The sequence below is a fragment of the Neolamprologus brichardi genome, chromosome 5 (assembly GCF_056152115.1).
Source record: "Neolamprologus brichardi isolate AB-2024 chromosome 5, ASM5615211v1, whole genome shotgun sequence".
Lineage (NCBI taxonomy): Eukaryota > Metazoa > Chordata > Actinopteri > Cichliformes > Cichlidae > Neolamprologus > Neolamprologus brichardi.
This window is the reverse complement of record NC_142108.1, coordinates 3,990,586-4,014,547: the sequence shown is the minus strand read 5'-3', so window position 1 is coordinate 4,014,547 and position 23,962 is coordinate 3,990,586. Positions and strand designations below refer to the sequence as shown.

The window sequence follows — 23,962 nt, the reverse complement described above, 5'->3', positions numbered from 1 at the left end:
CGGCTCTTCTGACTGAGCAGTTCACTGAAAGTAACTTCTGATGAACTTTGAGCATAAAAAAGAGCAACGTAAAAGTCATTTTTTGACTACGTCGGTTCCTGGAGGGGTCAAATAGTCAATTATATGTGCGCTACATTTACTTGTTAAATGATGACATATGGACCGTCCACTAAGCTCACATGCTTTCAGTGTACTGCAGTGCTGTGCCCCTGTTTTACTACACATGAACAATCGTTCAGCTGCCATTCTAGCCCTCTCCAGCTTTAGCATTAGCACGTTCTTGGATGAAGTAGAAACAGTTTCTGGAGTCTTCCTCATACCTTAGGATGGTCCTTTTCTCAACTCAGAACTTGACTTTTATTTTAAAAAGCAAACTTACCCTCTTCTAAAAACTAAAGACTAGCATGATCATACTTTTGTAGGCAGCCGTGGAGTGGCAGATAAGAATGTCATTAACCTAGGGGTGGGCGATATAAACGATATACGATATAAACTATATAAATTTGGCCAACAATAGAGATTTTGACTATATCGCTCTATCGCGATAGCGCATGTTGGTAATGTCATTAAGCTGCGCCTGTTTTGATCGAAAGCATCGCAGAGGCTACAACCATTATCATCTGCAAATTATGGCGGGCAACAGTCATAGCAAAGAGATGAAGCACTTTTGAAATATGGGGAAAGCCAAAAACTGCGCTTCCTCCACTTCCGTAACATGTTGAATTCTCTCACAGCTGCTCTATGTTGCAGTATATTAATAACTAACCTCGTATTGTGGATGAATAATCTCAGTTGTTGTCCTGACAGAAGTTTGCTCCGTGTATAGCATCCTGCTATGCGATTGCATTTGTCCCTGACCACCAGAATCCCTCACGTTAACTTTTATCGAGTGGAAAAAAAGTTGGCGTTCATCCTCCAGCTTCACTGTGCTAATGTTATGCTAACATAGCTGTGTCGCTAGCAATCACGTAGCACAACATTATATACCAGGTAGTCCAACTTCAGTAACCCTGCAAACGCCACTGCTGTTTAGTTTTCTGTCTTTTATGTTGGAAGTGGTAGCAGAGCTGTACGTTTGAATTAGTTTCAAAAATCTCTCAGTCAGAACATGGTAATGTTTAGGTGGAAACTAGCGAGCTAACTTCCTGTTAACTTCTAAAACTTAATTGTTACACCTGATAAAGCAGCAACGCTGATGATTTAATTAAAGATGAAAGAATTTAGACCGTTTTTAACTCTCAGTGTTCGTTTGACTTTGGGACCTGAAGCAGACGGAGTTTTGGACCCAGATTACTCCGCGAAGCTCCTCACTACAGCAGCTGTAATGCTCTGACAATCCATCAAGCAGTGCAGCTTACCAAAGTTGTACTAAAACATTTTTTAACAGATTTCTGCACGCCCAAATCGGTTCGAGGTCAGTAAGCACAACCAGAATTCACACATAAGGCACACTCTCGATTTTTGAGAAAATTAAAGGATTCTAAGTGTGCCTTATAGTGTGGAAAATACGTTATACAGAAGAAAAGAATATATCGTGATATATATCGTTACCGCACGTGCTTCAAATTATATCACGATATAAATTTTAGGCCATATCGCCCAGCCCTACATTAACCTTCCAAAAACAGACTAGTATTGGGGGTTTTTTTTTACCTTCATTTGTCATCAGAGTCATAGCAGGACTGTACTTCATGTGTTTTTGTTTTAAAAAAAAAACTTTATCCAGAACATTCTATATTATTTCTTTGGATTTCAGCAGGTTTATAGTTAAATTGTTACTCTTCTCATGAATCCCTTTCATGAATGTTGGACACTGGACTTAATTATACCTCCTTGGACAACAGCGTACAGTACTGTGCAAAGGTTCTAGGCAGGTGAGAAAAAATGCTGTAAACAAAGAATGCTTTCACAAATGGAAGTGTTAATAATTGATTTTCATCAATCAACAAAATGCAGTGAATGAACAAAAGATAAAAAATAAAAACAGTATTTGGTGTGACCACCCTTTGCCTTCTTCTCGGTGCACTAGCACACAGTTTTTGAAGGACCTCGGCTGGTAGGTTGTTCCAAACATCTTGAAGAACTAAGCTTCCTCACAGCCTTCTGTCTCTTCATGTAATCCCAGACGCACTCGATGATGTTGACACTAGGGCTCCGTGGGGGCCGTACCATCACTTCCAGTACTTCCAGTTCTTCTTTGCGCTTTGGCTGTGTGTTGGGGTTGTTGTCCTGCTGCAGAATACATTTGGGGCCAATAAACAATCATTTATATTTGTGAAAGCATTCTTTGTTGACAGCATTTTTCCACACCTGCCTAAAACGTTTGCACAGTACTGTAAATTTGCATTATAAAACTCATTTTTCCTCTCAATTATGCCTCTATGTTTGCATGTTTTTCACAACTGAAAAAACCTTTGGACCCTGAAATACCGAATTACATAAGACCTAGAGTGCACTCAATGAGATGGTAAATGTTTGAAGACCCCAGACATTTGTATTTCTTTTAATAATATAGTGAAGTTCTGGAAATAAAAATCCCATTTGTATTCTAGATATGGATTTTGACTACAGGCCATAATGTTGTAAACAATAAAGGTAGACTCACTTCAAATCTGTCCCTGTGGAAACATTTTGACAAAAACACAATTTATCCACAATCTCTGAATTGAAACCACTGTGAATCTGATTGGTGGGGATCAGTTTTACCATGACAACCTTGGCTAAAAATATCGGCTATACTTTATTACACACAAGCATACGAAACACAAACTAGAAAATAACAGCAAAAAAGAAAATTTGAGAAAGTTGGAAGCTGGTCTGAATCTTGGCTTTGCAAATGGGCTGTGGGGGGAGTCTGTACCTTTACCTTTTTTAAAATGTTCTTTTTGTTTCTTTTTTTTTGTCATCCAAGTCAAATCTTTTTGTCATCATGATTCACCTCGCCGTGGATTGGCTTGGTTCTTAGCTTAAAACTTTTTATATATATTTGTGTATAATTTTCTGAAACATCCGTGGACAAATAAGTGCAAAATTCATTCCTGGAACCAGAGCCGTTGAAAAAGAGGACGTCATTGCTGAGTTCTGTAGCGACGCTTTAATAGGTTTTTACATGTTTTTGAGATTTTTTGTTATGGACCCACAGCGAACAAGCTGTTGTGTTCAGTTCTTCTCAGGATTGCTTTTATTACCTGTGTCAGAACAGCTATGTTTCTTTTCTTGTGGCATTTTCATCTGAAGGACCTCACTCTCTGCTGCTTTATTGACAATGGCTGCAGGATTAAGTAGCGCTGCAATTAAAAGGAAACTCCACCGTGAAACAGGATTTAGTCCATTTAAAGGACCACCGTACTCATAGCTTACTGCTCCGCACTTGAATTTAGGTTTCCCTGCTCTCTTAGGACTCTTATCCAAAAGGCTTCAAATAATGTTGTTTTAATTGTGGTTTAATACTTAAAAAGGATCAGAGAGATGGTTGAAATTCCTTGTTTTCCATGTTCGTTCAAGCTCAAGTGGAGCAAACAGGCTTCGCCTCAAGTTTTGTTCTTGTTATTATAAAGCCACTGTTGAGCTTAGTTCACGTCTGCTACTTCTGTCCTGCTCAGGCACATTAAATTAATCAAACATCTATGAGTAGAATGAGCAGATTTCTTTAACATTTCTCCTCCAGTGAGCACTAATAATTTCTTTTTGTTTGAACCCTTTTTCTTAGTCAACAACAGTGTTGGTCAAGTTACTTGAAAAAAGTAACTAATTACTGATTACTTCCCAAAAAAAGTAATCCTGTTACTTTACTGATTACTTATTTTCAAAATTAATTAATTACTTAGTTACTTTTTAAAAACATGATTTACAACCTGAATAGGTGATAAAGCGATAGATCTTTCAGCCCAATTCTACTTTTTCTGCATAATCTGTGATCATCATACAAAATGTAATCAAATGGAAAAGTCTCTTTTTAAAATTTGTTTTATTAGTTTTAATCTTTTAACTTTATGCATCAAGCGAAATTTTAATTATATGCAACATTCTCTGACTTGAAGAAATTAGTTTAACATTTAAACCTATTTTCTGCACATTCCAGCACATAAAATAAAATATTTTTTTGTGTTTACACTCAGTCTTTCAAATAAATGCAAGTGAAACACAGCAGAAAATAAATAAAATCAAAGACTAGCGGTCCTGTTGCTCTATTTTCACCTGTAAAGCAGGAGTGGGGTAGGCGGAGGTTTACCCTGGTGCAGGTGTGCCGCAGCGGTCAGTTGAACAAGTAACGCGTTACTGCTCATCTCTGGTCAACAAAGATCAAACTTGAAAGATCAGAGTATAGGAGAATAAAAGACCCCCCACCCTTTTGTTCTTGAATGCAAATGAGTAGATTGAAGTTGTGATAATATCATATGAAATGTAGCTTGTGCAAGTTTTACAGGCGTTTTGCGTCATTCTTACAAAGACTAATATTAGTAATCCTAAAAAAAACCCAGAAAAACTCACTTTTTCTGTTTATTCATATTTTCTGAGTTTTTGTTTTGTTTGGTTTGTTTGTTTTATCACGTAAATCACACCAGAGTTGTTGGCAAATGACATTGCCAATCATTTTCATTCAGCATAAGGCGTACAGATGGTCCCCCCCAGGTCCCTGCATGAAAAACTGCTGATTTGAGAGGAATGTCATGGTTAATTAATAGCTGCCATAAATGGGAATGCTTATGCACAGACTGATACACGCCAGCATTCGCCTCCTTCGCCAGCAGGGATGTTCGCCCCTGCACATCCGGAGGTGCCTGAGCGGTATGGAAATTCAGGCGCAACCTGCTCAAACACAGGATTAGTTTGTGATCTTTCGACGAGGACGGTCTCTCTTTTCATGTCACAGTACCTTAATCCCCGGCAACTGGAGCACAGGCCGCTCCAAGAAAAAAAAAAAACTATGGAAATAGGCTCTGATGACATTATGGGTAAAGCCGGAGGAGAACGCAGCAGACGTAGGGACACGGGGGAGGCGAAAAACCTGACACAGCTGCATAGAGATGCATGAAAACTGCTCAAGGATTTAATACTGTAGTGAAGGAGCGGTGCGAAAACTTGAGTTCAGGGAGATAAATGTATACTGGGGATTAAATGTCCGACTGATTCACTGATCCAGCCGAGTTTTTAGTTCATCGGGCCTAACCGTCCTTAAATAGATTTTAATTTGATGGCTCAGTGACGAGCAAGATTTTCCCCCCGTAGGCGGGCAAATAGTCCAAACAGATGAAGCGCTGGTACAGCGTGACCATGTACACAGCACTTAGTATGTACAGGGCATACCTATCTAGAAAGCAATTTTCACAGCGCTGTATACCTCAGATGTCTCGATACTCCTTCCCCTCTTATCCCCTCTTTCTGCTGAAGGGGAAACGGGCCCTGTGGTGCAGCCAGAGATATAAATAGAGCATGGTTTTATTTCACTCTCATAAACATGTAGATTGATTAGGGTCATTTTCCGCTAGCCTGCCTCCATCCACCCAAGCCTTTGCCTCCATTAGTGATGAAAACCTAGATTTATTGCCACGTCTGTCACTTCCAGACCATAATTCACTGGGCCGCTGGCTGCCTGTTTTTATGTAGATGAGCCATGGGAGTAAAGCATATTAAAGGCACATGTCTGTTTGTCCGTAGGAACGCATACAGGTCGCCAGCGGGGTGTTGTCAATCAGTCGCCTGACCCTGACTGACACCGGCATGTATCAGTGTGTGGCCGGCAATAAGCACGGGGAGGTCTACTCCAACGCAGAGCTGCGAGTTATAGGTAAGACCCCGCCCCGGTTTACAGAGTGTGCAGGGATGCGCACACCCACTCTGGCATGTGCGCATCCCTGCTTGAGATGTGTGCGCAAGGGTGTTTGTTTTCAAGTTTGCTCCCTCTTCAGATGACCTCTGGCCTCCCTCTTATTGGCCACTAATTGAAAAGCATTAATTATAAGATGAATGCGTCCTGCTGACAGTGATGTATGCTCGGAGCTGCTTTGTTCACCAGCCTCGCCCATCTGCGCTGTCAAGCCCGTCACTCTTCGCTCTTTGTCGGCAGCCGCCCTCATTCACCATTCAACCTCCGGCGCGTCTCATCCTGATCGTGTAGCCGATTGGGCTCGGGCTCAATACGCCTGATTTTACTGGTCAATGGGGAGAAAAAAAGAGGATGTCGGGGAGGTTATCAGACAGCGCACGATTTTGCGAAGAGTTTCACATGCAAGCCTGTTATCAATCTCTTCAACCCATCAGCTGTGGGCATTACTGTTCAGCGTTCTGATTACTAATTATTTGCATTATAAAGATCTTTAATCCACTGTCATTGATTTACCCGCAGCAATAGTTCAATGTATTTGTAATGTAATGGTGAAAAACTGTTGAGCGCCACATTTAAAATGAGATAAACGATCAGAAATGAATTGTAGGAAGGAGAAGAAAGTGTGAGGCTTTTACAAATACTGGCTTTAACATGCTGCTCTTGTCTCAGCTGTTGCCCCAGATTTTTCTCACAATCAACTGAGGAGCCAGACGCTGGTGAAGGTAGGAGGAGACGCGCTCGTCGAGTGCAAGCCCAAGATGTCTCCTTGGGGTGTGATCTCTTGGCGGAAGGGCAGCGAACCACTGCGAGAGACCGACAGGTAGCTCAATATTTGCTTTTACCACAACATGAGAACCGCTGTGCTTTTTGCATGTGCTCTTATTGCTCTGACACACAAAGACAGACACGTCTAAACAACACTCGCCCCCCTTCCACACCTCTCATCTGGTTCAAATTTAAGCATATCGCTGTAAAAGCCTCCAACAGCAGCGTGTTGTGCAGCTGTTTGCCGTGAATGACAAGATGCACACATTTTAATAACAGAAAATGTAAATCACTGGCGCATTAGCACATTTTAAATGCCTGTTTGACTTAAATCCTTTGGCAAAGGCAACTTCCTGTGTACTAGTTAACCTAAAAAACCCTAACCCTAAAAAAACTTATGTACCTGGACCCGCCTACTATCCTCGGAAACGTAAAATGATTGGCTGGAATCCAAAGTGTAAAAAAAGCACCGAAATGTTCGCTGCTTTTCGGTCTGGTTACTACAGTTTATGTCAGAACCGGTGCCATCATGGCACCGGATACCGGTACCCATCCCTATATTTAACCAATAACCATAAAGTTTGATTCAATTCAATTTTATTCATACACCGCCTAATCTCAACAGTCACCTCGGGCACTTTTTATTTATATATTTGTAAGGTAAACACGCAGCATCACCTAATTCAGACAGAACTCTAAACTTCAAATCTAATTAACTCAACAGTAAGATTACTTTAACAAGTACCTGCCCGTGTCAATAACAGGTGTTTTTCCCGTCTCTGTGATTAGCCACAGAAATCTGTTGATATTCCATGATTTCTGATTGTCTCGTCACTGATAGTCACTTCCTATATGTGCACTTGTAAACTGTTTGGCCACCATCACTGATGACTGCCAAGACTTGGAGAACACCTTAAAAGAAAACCGAAAATTACTTATTCTGGTAGCAAAGGGTTAGAGTTAGGGATAAAGGTCAGATCGTCACCGATGACCTAGTTCTCGTGCTTGCATTTATATATGTAAAACATCAAAGATATGTTGACAAATCAATCACAGCACTGACCAACTAAAGACACAGGCAACCTTAAAGTGACCACTATACTGTGCTTTATCAGAACTGTAATGAGTATGAATGAGTATACCGTTTGGCTTGCACACTGTAACATAGTTTTAAATTAGCGCATGTTTTGTGTGTCTGTCTAGGCCTGAAATCACAAAAGAAACTGATTTATTTGGTTTTTTAGGAATTCAAAAGAACAGTGTCAGTGTGCACCACAACGCTTCAATCTCTGAGGCTTATTTTGTGGTCGTACTTCCACGGAGAGATTTTGATGCACTCCTTACATGTAGCTAAGAATAAAAACAGCTTGAAGCTGAGCTGAGTAATGGTTAATGGGGTTTACCGTGTTTTATCTCCAGCTTTTTAGTGGCCGCCGAACAGAGCGGCTGCTGAGTAAATTTCAACGTGCTAATCAAGTACTTTTCACCTCAGCGGGACGAGAGCAGCTCCAGAAATGAAATCATTCGAGTTCCGTCGGGTTTCTGAGCAATGAGGAACGATCTCAGCGTCCAGCCACGTTTGACCCCTGAAATGTCACGCGTGCCACACGCGATAACTCTGTCGGTCTTGTGCGCGTCTGTCTGAGTCCAGCGTGAAGTCTGGCCCAGTAACCTCGCTCGGAGACAGGGGTCGCCGTTCTAGCATGACCCGGCTCTGACAGCAGGGCTGTGTGCAGAGTGTCTTGCCAGGCTTTGCATATATACAAAGCAGTGTTGTTGCTTGTCAAACAAAGTGGCGGGGAATTTGCATAGTGGTTTCGCTGCTGGTGCCCTTCACTTGCCCTGTGCCACTTCCATAGCAAACTTCAACCTCACAGCACACTTTGATCCTGTTGTTTGGAAATCATACTTTGGATTGTTTGACATGAATCGACGTTGCTGCGAATGAAGCGACGAATAAAGCGGCAGAGCTCGATTCTTTGTTCCATCACTGCACGCACTTGCCCTTCACTCTTCTCACTTACTGCCGACTGCACTCACTCGGTGACCAACTGCTGAGATAAATAACAAACGACTCGAGATTTGAATCATTCAAATATAATCACACAACTACTCCTGAATAATTGAAATTAGAAGTTTGTTGTGGGCGAAGCTGCAGCAGAAAGATAGATTTACTTTAGTTCTTCAGTGCAGCAGCGAGTATTAGACTAATGGACATTTAGTAGATGGATTTCTTTAACGCTGTCTTTGTTCTGGTAGTTTGAAAGTCTGTCTGATGCTCGCTAATGTGTCTTAATGCTTTTACTCGCACTAAATAAATGATATTTGGCTGAGACCACCTGTGCCGCTGTTCCAGAATGAAACGGAAAAGAAGCACAGATTTGAAATTAAAATTGAGACAGTCCCAGCTGTATTACATTAAAAGGAATCTTTTTAGATTTAAATTTTTTTGCCACGATAGCAGACTTTAAAGACAACTAGGAAGTAGAGTAACTGTTTGTGGAGCATGACAACACACAACAGACTCCACACACTTCTGCGTTACAGGGCGCACAGTATAAAATGTTAAGCATCTGCTGTGGCAATCGTCGGAGAAGTTGCCTTTTTAAGCGGCTGCGCGCTTACAGCCTCTCCGCCTGTAGGTCGACTACAGTATTTATTGTTATCGTGCTGCTTGTTGTGAAAATGATGCGACTTTGATGAAAGCCGATCGCATCCTGATATCACACATCAGTTGTGTGATAAGCACGACTGCTATGCTGCTTCCTTTTACACCCCCCCCCCCTCCCCCCTTGTTATGTTACGCACCTATACAGAAACATGCAAAATCATGAGAGGTAGCCGTGAACCCCTTTTGTTGAAGATTAATTGCTTTAATTGCGTTAGTGCTCCACAGTGGCTTCAGCAGAAAGGGAACTAGTGTCACCAGCTGGGCAATCCATCTTCATAGCAGCAGCCCCATTTTTTTTGTGTGTGTGTGTGTGTGTGTGTGTTTTTGTGTGGGAGACCAGTGGAGAGGGAGGGAATGTCTTATCTACCCCAGACAACCCTGCAGGGACGAGGTTTAGATGACATCAGCTGGAACAAAGCAGCTGAGAGCGCAGAGTGGGGCAGGTCTTGCTGATGAGTGTGTAAGTGGGCCGTGTCAGGCGCGGAGAGCAGCCTGCAAAACACGCCATTTCAATATGTCACCAGCAGGAAGAAATCAAGTTTGTTAGGCCACTCGCGGCAGATGCGCTCAATCAAGTGTCCTCTCACGAGGTGTCGCAAGATGTGCTGACGTCCCGACGTCCCGACGCTGCTCCCTCTTGCATTAAGCGCCATCTTTTAAAGACCTTGAGTATTTATCTCTATCGGCTTTAGAAGCCATGCAAATGTTTGAGGAGGTGTTTGAATCCCGAGGGAGGCATTAAAGAGCTTTGGGTGTGGCAGGTTCGGTGCTGTCGCTGCTTTGTTGCAAAAAAAGAACAGATAATGCTGGACTTCACATGCATGTGAAGTCCAGCAAATCATGCAAATGCAAATCAATATGCATTTTTTACTCTTTAACAATCATTATAGCGCCCTTCCACCTTTCTGTAACACACTGATGGACAGTCAGTATTTCAGCTTCTTTTTTTTACTGAGCACAGTCCAAAAGGTCACATGGCTTAAAAAGGTCTAAGATGAGGCAATGTTATGCAAATGCTTTATGCTAAAATTAGATTTCCCTTTACTGTAATATATGTTTTTTCCCCTCACAAAAGGTATCCAGACAGGGGGAAACAATACAGAACCTGCTGGTGGCTGGATTCCTGGGGAAGCAGTATTCAGTCCTTTGTGTGTATTATAATCAGTGAGGGGAGATGGCACTCCATGAACAAATGCACCCGGCAAACTGCTGCCAAGTCAAAATGCCAGCTGGGCTCCTGTTGTGTCTGTATGTGCAGAACACAGATAATATACAATATGTATAAAAATATGTATTGGTTTGTTGATTAGAAAGCCTGCATACTGAAACCAAACTAAAAGAACTGTTAAATACTGATTTATTGACATTGATTTGGGGATTTTAAATAGATTAAATTATGAAAACAAATTTAAGTCATTTAGATTTTATTATATTAAAACAAATAATATCTATACAGTAGTTTAATTTTATTTATTGAGAGCTTTACTTTTTTGTGAATTTTATTTATTATAGTTAGCCAAGTTATTTTTTATGTTTTGGCCCCTGCAACATTGGAATGAATAAAATAATGTATATCTTAGATTAGCTTAGCGTAGCTTAGCGTAGCTTAGCGTAGCTTAGCATAGCTTAGCTTATCTTTGAGAATTGCTACTTGAATTCAAATTGTTTTTGATTTCTGAAGTCATCCACATAGACTAAAAAAAATGCCAACAATTATTTTTAAATAACTGTTCAAAAAACGTGCACGTTTACCTGACAAAGCAAGTTAACTGAACTGGTCAGGGAGACGATTAGGACTGATGCTCCCAACCTAAAAAAGAAAAAAGAAAAAGCAAATTGGGGACAGCAGGGCTGCACAATTATGGCCAAAATTATTCTCATTTATTTTAATCAATAACATCACAATCATTTACAATAATTATTCATTGATTTTAGTGACAAAATGTAAATAATAACCCTGCTTTTACATCCATATACCTATTAATATACACATCTTTGAAGCAAAACAAAGTTTTTATTTATCTAATTCACTGCAGCTCTTTTATAAAAAATCTGAATGAAAAATTGTCAAATTTGAACACAAAATTAAATCAACATTTAAAGCCTTTATACTAAATTCCGGTTAAATAAAACATCTTTGCAGGCAAATAGGAATTTATCTGCTGGAAGTGCATCTCTAAAAGCAAGATATAAGCTCTTTCACTCCATTTATTGATGGATGTGAATAAAGCTCGAAGCAAGTGAGATCCATCTCTTTTCCTCATGTGACATTTTGCAGACCCCAGAACCCACTTTTGTCCAATAAATTGACAATTTTCTTGAAGTCTTCATTACTCACTGTGTTTAGTGGACAGATGTCTTTGGTCGAATGGAATGCACTTTGTGAGTCAGATGCACTGCTGTGCTGCTGTGCTTTTATGGCTGTCTGCGTTTCACACTAGTAACCACTGCATCGTTTCAGGTTTTTCAAGTGGTTAAATAAGTCAGTCGTGTTGCTTTGCAGTACAGACACACAGCTGTCTTTGCCTTCTTCTTCGTTAACATCACTTGTGCTGAATCCAGAGTATTTCTAAACAGTGGTTTATGATCAGCTTCAAAGAAATAAGCTGTTTGCCTTATGCTGTGACAGATATTTGAATTTTGTTGTATATCTGGCTTTTAACCAATCCTGGAAACCACACGCTGCACAGTTCAAGGAACAGCTGTGATTGGCACATTCAGAAATGTGGTCAGTTGCTGATTTAGGGAGCGCTTAATTTGCTTTTGCCATGTATTCTGCTGGTGGAGCATGCATTTTTCAATATCATTTGATCAGCTTAATTCAATTGTGGGAAGCCAAAATCGTGATCAACATTAATATTGGATTATATGTCACAGTCAGTGTCCTCCAGTCCAGGTTTAACGGTTAAACATAATACCTGCTCTGCCCTGTCTTAAAGGATAAAAATCCTCATTCTGACAAACAAACATTTTTCTGTGAAAAACAGACTTTGGGTTTGTGGCTTAGTTTCTCATCGATGACGCCTTAGAGCTAACAGAGCTTGTGATTTCACAAACCAAGTGGGACCTGATAGTGGGTATGTCTAACGTTTATGTGCAATTAATGGTTAACTGTAGCAACCATTCGAGTGACATCTTTAAACAAAGACAGAAGGCTTGTTTCCAAGGGAACATCTGCTTACAGTTTTGCTAAAAGTTAACTCCCTTTTTCTCACATTAGTGGGTTTAAACTGTTCAAGGGTTAAGTCGCATGACATGCAGGAGAAAACAAAGAATGCGACTGCGGACTAAGTTGGAGATGGTGTAAAATGTTTTATTTTAGACTTTGACCTTATCTGTGTCAGTGTGTTTTTATAGAACTGAGCTTTTATTCTTTCTATCATAGTTTATTATCATTATTATTATTAAATAGATAAGGTTAGGTCGTGATGAATTTAGTTGGGGGAAAAAAACATGTTGCTGCCAAGAAATTGTCTTAGTTTTGCACTTAGCCATTGATCAAAAAATAGCTTTATTGGTCTAGACGGGAAATGCTAAGACAGACCATTAATCTTGCTAGAAACTCCTCTGTCTTCAATGGTTTAAGGCACCTAAATCAACACTGCTTTATTCTGTAAGTGTGCTCTTGGTGTCAGTATCTGCGTCTTCATCAATACTGGTTGTAGCTTAACAGTTACTTAGATACCTTGTCTGTGGAACCAGGTTGATTAGGAAAAGTCAGAACAACTTAGTGCTGATAAACGATGGATGTAGCCACAATGATTTCACCTACGAGTTGATCGCGTTCTGTGAAGCCTCAAGCGGTCTGTTTTTGCTGTGGTCACCTTGGTCTCTTGAATCTGGACATGACGAGCGAGGGGGTGGAGAACAGATCTGAGACACACTGAGGGACACTGCACACTTACAGAGAAGCAGCTCGCTTATCACTCAGCATACCCGCCCAAAAGCATAAACTGCTTAATTGTCCTTATTTACTCTAATGAGGACTATAATTTGCAAAGTGAACGTCATGTTGTAATTAATAAATGTTGATCGTGACTACCAATTCAGACCATAAACTCATCTGACAAGCGTTTACTGGGGTCAAAGAGCAAGCAGGAACACCACCATTTTCCCATAGACTTTTACACACTTTAAACACAGAAGTCACCCCCTGAGTGGAAAAATCCATCACTCCAAAGAACACATCTCCACTGCTCTAGAATCCAGTGGTAGCATCCTTTACAACACTGCATCTGACACTTTGCGTTGTGCTTAGTGATGTAAGGCTTGGATTCTTCTGCTTGGCTATGAAAACCCATTCTGTGAAACTCTTTGCACACCGTTCTTGAGCTAATGCCACGCGAAGTTTGCAGGTCTGTAGCGATTGACTCTGCAGAAAGTTGTGGACTTCTGCGGAGCACGCACCTCGGCATCCGCTCGGCGATTTTTTACTGAGCCACTGTTGCTCCCATTCACTTCCACTTTGTTATGATACCACTAACAGTTGACTGTAGAATATTTAGTAGTGAGGAAATTTCAAGGCCGGGCTTGTTGCACAGGTGGCATCCTATCGCGGTTCCACGCCGGAATTCACTGAGGTCCTGACAGCGATTTATTCTTTCACAAATGTTTTTAGAAGCAGTCTGAATGCCTGACTACTTGATTTTATACACCTGTGGCCCTGGAAGCAATTGGAACACCTGAATTCAATTATTTGAATGGGTGAAAGATTATTTTTGGCAAAACGCAGCATGTATTCATACACTCACATTGTCAGGTAGAACTTAAAGATGCTCATTAATTTGAGTGCACCGTGTGATTTTGGCTAAAGCAATGGATAACAGGATTTTGTCACAATAAGTACACAACACAGAACAAATACCAAAAATATACCAGAATCTCAACCTTTTGGCAAGAATCCATTGTATATGTATGTATATATATATATATATATATATATATAAACTGTCTAATATTTCAGCAGTTCAGCAGCCTGATGGCTTGTGGGTACAGACTGTGCCTGGATCTGCTAGTGCGGGAGTGGATGCTCCTGTACAGGTCATCAAACTATTTTTAATATTAGACAGTAATAACCCAAGTAAATGAAAAATTGAGTTTTTGATCTTTGGATTTCATTTATTAAGGGTAACTAGTTATCTAAACCTAACTGGTCCTATGTGGAAAAAATGGAAAAAACATAATAACTGGTTGTGTCATCCTTGGCAGCAGGAAGTGCAATAACTAGGAAGTGTTTCACATCACTCTGGTGGCCTTTCTTTCTATTTTTTTTTTTTACAGAGTTGTCGTGGTTTTCAAGCATCATCAATGAACATTGCAAACAGATTTAAATCTGGACTTTGACAAGGCCACTGCAAAATCCTTTAAACGCCAGGACACAAACTGATTTCCAGACGTTCTCCTTCAGGCTTTCAGAGATTGTGGTTCTATAAATTACACCTGAAGCACCTGAGCAAGCCCAGACTGTCACGCTACCACCATGTTTGACTGTTACTGTTAAGTAGTTTTACAGGACCGAAACCTTCCAAAAACCTTCCAACTTTTCCTAAAAGTTTTGGGAATTATCAAGAGGTTTTTGTCCAAATGTGACATAAGCCTCCATCGATTTTCTTCAGCATATCCAGTTCAACAGAAATCAGAGTTGTGGGGTAGCAGGCCATCAGTCTGCACACCTACAGTCAATTTAGAATCACCAGTTAACTTAAACAAAATGACGTAACAACAACAGTCAGTTTTGAGGGTGGGATTCAAAATCACACCAAAAATTTGCATTAAAATTATATAGACTATATACATATATTCTTCATTTAGAACAGCAGTCACCAACCCCCGGGCCGGTCCGTAAGTGGTTTGATCGAGAGTTGAGGCTCGGGTGTGAAATTTATGGTTTCAGGGTTTTTACTGGTTTTTATTATATTTTTTAAATTATTTTTATCGTTAACTCGGTTTCCCTGGGTCGTTCCTGTGTGTTATGAATAAATCCTCTATTTTTTGGACCAGTACTGGTTTTATTTTGTTGTATTTATCCGCGACACATTTGGGGACAAATAAGACGATGAAAGCTGTCAAAACAGAATGTTTGCTTGTTTTTAAATGCGTACTGTATGAGAACCAAATGTGGCAGACGTGGGCATCACCGGGCTTGAAAGACACCTCTTCTGTCCACGTTCGGTGAAGAGTCTGAATAAAAACAGCCATTATTCTTTGAGTTGTGTGTCTCATGGCACAGTAATTTGTGTTTAACACGTCCAAATTACACTCACCCTTGTCATAAAGGAAATACTTATCAAATCTCAAAGTGGCCACATCCGAGCAGCTTGACACACTAATGCACCAGCGGTTTCAAAGTCAGGGCAATTTACTTTGAGAAATCAAATGCTGTTGGGAAATTGGCTCAAATGTCAGCTGCTGCTTCCTCTCACATTTCTTTTTTTATAACAGGTCGCAAACCGAGCTCAGATGTACACTTCAGACGCTCTTTAATTCCGCTTTCTACTTTTGCCAAAGTATTGACACACGCATCGAAGAGCAAGCGTGAAACATGAATCAGCGAGAGTGAGAAATTACTATTGCAGGATGTTCTGTGATTCATTTCATGCCTGGAGCGGAATTGAAATCATCTGCTAGGTGTGTTTAGAGAGCTTTAAGTGGCATCTGTGAGTGTCTGAGCTTGTAGGTGAGGGGCCCAGCGCGACACGTTGGAGAGTTAAAAGTGAGACGACGTTGAAGACTTTCCATATGGCCTGGATGTTGATTGGTCCATTAGTCTGCAGGAAGAGAAGCACTTGCTTTAGCTTGATTGGCCAGATTTTATCTGTAGTCATGACCCGCTGCCACTCTGTCCGTCCTGCATATTATATATATCCCTCCTACGTTGGCACAGCGAATAAGCATGGGTGTCACGTAAATGAAGAGATGTCTCGCAGAGTGATCTCCATTTATAGACCCATCTGTTCAGCCAGACACACTCCAGAAAGAATCAGTGTCAGGAGAACACCAAAACTGCGGAAGAGGCATAGAAGTGAACTTTACATTAATTTGCTTATCACACATCTTTCCATAATGCGTTTTTTTCCACCTCATCTTTTCAAGGATGTTTTAATAAGACACTCATCAAATGTCTCAGGGCTTACGTTTATGAAGACTTGGAATTAATAAGCGCCGCGTGGAAAACAGGTGTATTAATAAAAGTGCTGATTAAATGATCTGTGTGAGCGGACAGCCCTCTACTTCTATTTCCGTCTCCTCTTTCTCACGCTGCGTGCTGTTATACTTATTAAAAACATTGTTTAACATGTTTAAATGTCACTTCACATTTTTACTCATTAGATCTGTAATTTCCTCATTTGGCTCTAATGGAACATCTGCTTGTAAAGTGGAGTTCTGACTCTCCGTGGTGGTTAGCGGCGTGAGCGAGACCTGAATGCTGAGAGTTTATGCACCCAGAAGGACTCGTTTCATTACTCTGGCTTCAGGAAAGGTTTACTACCTGACACGGCTGCAGCGGACAGCTGACTGGTGCTTTTCATTTTGCCTTTGCCTACACCTCTCCACCTTGTCTGCAGCTTATAAAAGTCACGCAAAAGAGTGTGGTCCCACTCACATGAGAATGGGAGCAATCCAAGGATTAGTGCTGTGCTGATCCTGGCAGCTGCAGACAACACCCAACACTGTTCAGAGGTGTGTGTGTGTGTGCCGTGCGACACACACACACATCCGCATGGCAGATTAAATGTTTTATTTATCCAAACATGTCTCAGAGTTGGAGCTGCTCAGGAGGTGGAAATAATCTCATTGGTTGCTTTAAACCTCAGTGGGCAGAATCCTACATTTCCTTTAGAGGCAGTGTCAGGTAAATGTTGAATCAGTAGTTAGAGACATTTACTAATTCAACTGTTTTAATGGTGAATATCATCTTTTTCTTATTATGAAAAAATATATAAAGAGGCTACTATAATATCAAGCCCACACATATGCCGTAATAATAATTTTCTAACCGTTAGTTGCAACTTTTCAAGAATCGGTGAATGTTTCTTCTGCCTTGTCTTTCTGCATGATGTCTGTAAACCTTTTCTACTCACTGTCCAGGAAGTCACTTCACTGCAGAGAACTGTGAATCATTAGTTTGACACATTGACACATTTGACACATTTGACTCTAAGCAGGAGGTGACTGCACCATGTTGGACATGCTGTGATCACGTGCTGAATTTGAACTAGATGAGCATGATTGGCGCATTGGTTATTGTGCTCTTAGTACGTGTGGATTATAGGCATGTTGCTATGTTAGCAAATGTTCCTATGAGGTTGGCATTTTTATAATATAATGTAATTGTTTAGACACTTTACATTAATTTGATTGAAAGTGTAATGGTCTTTAGGTCAAAAAATCTAAAACAATTATCCAATAAAACCATAGTGCAGCGAGTGTAAGTAGGGACAGGGGGCTTGTTGAGCTATGTTGTGTATGGGACTTTAGTGATAGTATCACACCCCCAGGAGCAGCGCTTGGCTGTGTGGCCAAAGTAGATTACTAGTGTAATATATTCATTATGCAACAACTCACAAAAAACATTTCTTGTTGTGACAAACTGTATGACGAGAAATGAAGCCAACACAAAAGTGCCATAAATAAATAAATAAACTAGACTTCCCACTTGAACCTAGCTCAAAAAACTACTATAGAGTCTTGTGTTAAAATGAGAAGAAATCAACAAGTTTACAGGCTGTTTAAAACCAGCAGTTTGCTCGTCCCTGAATCGATCCTCTCAACCATGTGGTTGCTTTTAGCCTTTGTGGCTAGTGTATAGCTTGTGTGCGGCCTAAAGTCAGCCGAGTTTAGCATAAGTTATGCAGATGGTTGTCATTTACATGTTCAGCATTTAACTAAACTCCAAGGAAGAAGGAAGGATATTTTTCTTATAAAAAATTTGCTCACTAGCCAAAATTAGCCAAAACCCATTGCGCTAACCAAGTTAGCTAGTTAGCACTAGTGTTAGCTAACATGTGCCCAAGACTATCATCCAAAAAAGTCATTTATGATTCAAGGAAGTAATATATGAGTCAACCTGATTACACAGCAAAGAATATAAGCATTAGTGACACACTGCACACTGTTCAATTCTTCTTTTTACTATTTAAAAAAATGTTCATAAATAAAATAAAATATCCCACTCTGCTGTTACTGGAGTTTACTGCAACTTTTGCATGTGTGTACGTTTCACGCTTTAGAAAGACAAAGAGTAAAATGGACACGGTGGACAAGTGTGTCTATTATACGTTTTCTATGATACTGGGTTGCATCAGCAGCCCAAACACAGTGACTCTACAAATAAACATTTGTTTTAAATAATAAAAGAAGAATTTAACCGTGCAGCGTGTCACTTTTTGCATATTATATGAGCCTCAAATTGTGGCAATTATGTAACAATAATAATAATAATGTACCCGCTTTTATATCGATTTTTTCTAGTCTCATTAAATATTTGCTTTAGACAACAAGTCACATTTTAACCATACATTCATACAGTGCTTTATTCTGTTTATATAAACACTTTATTTACTTTATAGCTACAGCCAATTTAAAATTGTTAAGCTAACATGCATGTTTTTGGACTGGTGGAGGAAGCTGAAGCACTATAAACGAAACCTGCGCAGATTCAAGGAGAACATGTACTCCACATAAAAAGACCTCAGGTAACCAGAGAACATGAAATCTTGTTAATGAGGTCTGATGGTCGCGTACTAACCACTCTACCTCAATGCTGCCTGAGATTACAGCATTAGCTGCTCTACTACGCATAAGAACGGACCGAGAATCAGGTTATTTACAGGTTCTCCACGAACATACGTGTGAGACTGACAAAGGCCGACAGTTTTTCATCTGTCCCCCAGTACAGTCACAAACTGTACTCTTTCACAAGTCACACCAGACCGACCAAATATCCACAGCGCTACAATATCACTGCGTCTGGATTCTGACTTGGAGGTATTCGGTCACAGCTTTCCATCACTGGCTCCTCAGCCAGGCCTGTAGTACAATAAAGATTTTCCGGTAACCATGCGCGTTCTCCACTGTTGTTTTCCAAACACTTCAAACACTATTAACCCTAACTCTAATTCTAAAAGACATTTTTTTAATCTTTAACAGCAAAAAAGCACAAAGGGATCCTCTGCCTTTCTTTTATCAAAGTAAAGTTGTTTTATAATCAAATAAAACCAGTCAGTTTTCTTGTACGTTCCCTATACTTTATATAACACTAGCACCGTCGGCCTACGCTCAAATATAAGAACAAGTCTCTGCATTTCATGGATCATGGATTTGTGATAACGCTTCTTTCTCCCTGGGGACATGTTGGGTTTAGTCGCACAATCTTTTGTATGCAACCATCAAACATCAACAAACAGAGGATGTGAAAACCATGTCTATGCCACTGTCACTGTTAACTGCGCGATGGCAGGGGACAGGGGTGAGTGTGTGGTATCTGTATATATTTTTGTTATTCTTGTATCAAAGATGCACCAAAAGCAGTCTGTGCTTCCTGTCCTAAAATAATTCACTGAGACATTTCTTTAAAATGATATGTCTTCATCTTTTTTTTTTTAGCATCAATAGCAATCTTAAGAGTTGCTAAGTGTAGCGGCAAGTCATTACGCGTGCTGGTGTGTCTAAATTTCCAGGAATGATGCTTCAAAAGGATTTTGCCAACTTAACTTTTACTGAACTACTGAGCATTACGATATAATGTACGACTGCTTTACCATATGTCCATCATTGTATGCAGAAAACAAGAACGGAGTTTGGGAGGAAGAAGAGCGATATAAGCCAAAGGAGAGTAATTTAACATGCCTCTGATGCCTCTTTGACTCCCTGTAAAGGTGATCGGTGTTGAAGGGCGCTGACTTAATGTTCTTCGGCCCTCGCTTGTCAGTCATGATCACAGGCATTAATTGATTTTGCTGTTGTATTTGGAGACCATCAAAATGATTTGTAGATCAATTTGCCTTGCCGCTATTGTGGCGCTACCTCTCGCAGCCCACAGCATCACTCACAGGCAGAATATATCCTTTAAGCTGTCACTATTTCCCATCACGCAGTGCCATACATTGTCAGTCATCTATCAGTCTGACTCAACATTTGCTTAATTAGCACTTTTTGCTCTTCAGAGCAGGAGGGGGAGGGTTATAAAAGCCGTGCCTGACAAGAATCCCGCTTTTCACTGAACTCAAATAACACTCTGAAGTGCGATAAAGTGAATTCCGAGATGTTTGGCGAGATTAGGTCAGAGCCCCTTTTACCCGTCTGCATCCCATGTACTGCTCGCCGGGATTTTTTTTATCTGGAAGACAGTGGCTGATATCATTTTTCAAAGTGAGAATCCGCCAGCGCAGCATGAGTAATCCATCTTGGTTCCTCTGACAATTTCCTGTGGAACATGTGTGTGCTCTTTATTCCCGAAGAGATCCCTCAGCACACGAGTGGAGATGAATATCTCTGGAAGGGGAATAAACCATCGGAGCACTTTGCGATTAAAGGAATCCTCTGGAAGCGCGTACACGACGCCCACCGTGCGGCCCGTGCAGATAAACTCCCTCGCCTCGCAGTGCAATTACCAGCACAATCACATCATGTTCCACTGGCGGGAATAAGATGTTCTCAATCAGGTTGCTTCATTAAGACACCTTCCTATAAAAAATGCACACTTATACACAACATTTATTCTGAGAGGATTCATTTGCACCAATGTCCTCAGACACTACAGTGTTGTGTGTGTGTGTGCATAAAGTATGTTTAAGCTGGGAGGCTTTAGTGGCTTTTAAGGGGTTTTTTTTTTAGCACTGATAGTTTAACAGCATTTTCATGGCTGGGGATGCTTGGGATTATACGTACCTTTTCTCTTTACTGCTGAACTGCATCCATATTTGATTTTTACTCGTTACTTAGGAAATAGACCCAACAAGCACTTCCCAGGAACAAAACATCCAGTATTCAAATGGCTCAACAAACTTTAGCTAGAACTACTTTATAATGTTGAAAACAGAAGTATAATTCCTGTGCCTGTCAAAAAAAAGCTACACACACAGAAATAAAAAGGAAATAAAAGAAGGATCCATCCTTGGTGTTGAAGCTATGTGGAAAAAAACTTGGCATTTCCCTGCTTACATTATGGTAATTCACATTGGAGCTGTAGCAGAAGTATGCATTTCATAGAGTAAGAGATTAATACTTGCGCTGCAACTCAGCACCCCTTTGTCCCCTGGCCACGTTTTTATAAAGCTACAATATTGCCAAAGAAGCTTTAATTCTAACCGGTGCCCTGGAGACAAGTGTCAATACACAGTGAACCAAAAGGAAAGTCTTTCAAGTACTGTCTGCTACTTACTCCACCGGTAATGGAGCTAAATAGGAAAAAATATATACGATCAGCACATAACCCTGCCTCGGGTTGCGTAGAGTGTCTTTGCTGAGACTTGGAGAGCGAGTGCTTATTTTGTGTCCATCATTCTTAATCATTTGCTCTGTCTTAAAGCAAGAGCTCCCTGCAAAGAGCGGTCACAAAGGCACTTGTTATAATGTTGCTGAGCTTTGAGCGACACCTTCAAAAGATCTCCTGTCAGGCGGGTGTTTTCTACACGATTGATGGTGATTTTGTGGAAGGTACCATTTTTGGTGTTTTTTTGTTTGTTTATATAGTTTAAAGACTTGTAGGGTAAACTGGTTGGGTAAATGAGCTGCTTAATAACGTCTAACACACACGGAGAGTGATTTGTGCTTTTTGGCAACCTAGCGTTTTATTACGATGAGGCTCAGCACTGACTCAGCAGCACATTTAAGGCACAGCTAACAGGTATATTTCTCTGCTTTCACTCTAGCTTTGTGTCATCTTTAATGGTGAACAGCATGAAAAGCATGTTACATTTAACACATTGGTTCCTCGTTATGCAGCACTGTAGTAAGAAGTCATGTTTGTGGTACTGCAGTTAATCGTTTAGTACTCTATGTTAGGCCTTTGGTCACTGGATTTTTGAGCTGAATCTAAACTTAAATAATCACGATACATTTTTCCTGCTTTTTTAGAGGAATTGGACCTTTCTCTCTCAGTAACTGTGCACAAATGTGTTCATTTTTCATTCATGTCTGGAAGATGTTGCATGTATATTTGGCAGCTGTCTTAAGTTTTGGATATTTTTCTTTTTCACTGCTCCAATAATTTTTGTGTTTTATTGTAGCTGACAGGCCCGTTGCTTCCACCTTCTGACAATAGTCACATGTTAGATTCAAAGCACAACCTCTGGGACTGAAAAATGAAGCCCCGTGTAATTGCCAAAAAGTACCCTTCTTCTAATGACCACTGGTTTCAATCATGAGTCAGTCCCGATTGCCTCCCATGTCAAAATGCTTAACTTTATATGCATTAAAAAGCATGTTTACAGCCTCAGTTTCCCAATTTTACAACTTTATGATGTGTTAAAATTCGTCTTTCTGGATACTGAACAAAAACCTCAAGAGTGAAGGTGTCATATTCGACCTGGAGCCAGGTCATCACGGAAACTCTGAGAAGTCAGCCGTGAGACGAGTGTACAGGAAGTGCAACTACAAAAATATTTAGCTTACACAGTCTCATCAAATGTCTCCTTCCTAGCAGTTCATGTCCCGCTCGATGCAGGGTCTGCTGTTTTGCACTCCTTCCTCCACTTCATCTTCCAGAGCATCTTCCAGTGTGACGTTTGCAGCCTTCATGTCATTTTTGATTCATCCAGTGCTGTTTTGGTCTTCGCCGTGTCCTGTTGCCACCCAGGTCGTGTCTTGTGAGACCCAGCGGCCACCTCAGCATCTTCATCTCCATTGTGTGAAGAACTTGCTCATGCATGGTAGTCGCTGGCTAGGACTCTGACCTGTAGAATACCACTGGGAGCACAATCGACTTGTAGACTTCGGCCTTGAGGTAGATTGGCATCCTCTTGTTGCACAGGACTCCAGTGACCTGACGCCACTTCATCCACGCTGCGTTCACACAGGCTCTGGCGTCTGGTAGGGTTTTGCAGTCCGAGGTGATGAGGGACCCGAGATATTTGAATTGGGTGACTTTGATCAGTGGCTCGCCGTCAATGGTGATGGCACCGTCGGTCTGGGGGACGCTTTCGAGACGGTCTCATCAAATATATTGCACCAAAATGTATTCACCCATCACCGGTCCCCAAAATTGTGTTTGGAGTCCTGTGGTTGGAAAATATAGCACATCTATTATTTTGTTGTTGCCTTTAAAGGGATTGCTTCAATGATAAAACACCATTAAAACGTTAATAAGGCAGCTTGGACTGCTATCAGTCTGTTTCCATTTTGCAAATGAATAGGATCAAGCTGGAAATTACACGGAGTCTGTTTGTGATAATATAGCAGTTAATTGTGGTAAGTCTGCAGAAATTGCATGTACATACATAGATATTCATATTAACTACTTCCTTTCAAGTTCAGAGAGATGTCTAGAACCGCACAGATCTGGAACAGAATTTAAATAATTCCTCCAGGAACAATGAGGCAGTTTAACAGCGGAGTGAAATGGGTCCTCAGCAACCTGCTTTTATATGCCAATGTAGCTGGAATACAACCAGCTGACAGACAGTTACGTCTGGCCCCCTGCTGCGAAGGCATGCATTGCAAATGAGCTTCACTCACACTGATTCGAACATGTTGGTAAT

General features: G+C 40.7%; 1 protein-coding gene across 2 annotated transcripts in view; it reads left to right on the top strand.

Moving 5' to 3' along the window:
- Positions 1-23,962, top strand: part of cntn4 (contactin 4) — a 191,719-nt gene that overhangs the window by 129,230 nt on the left and 38,527 nt on the right. For both annotated transcript variants that reach the window (XM_087840514.1, XM_087840512.1), the window contains exons 10-11: positions 5,659-5,788; positions 6,497-6,647. In XM_087840514.1, coding sequence (XP_087696640.1) covers positions 5,659-5,788; positions 6,497-6,647 — 281 coding nt within the window. The remainder of the gene's footprint in view (positions 1-5,658; positions 5,789-6,496; positions 6,648-23,962) is intronic.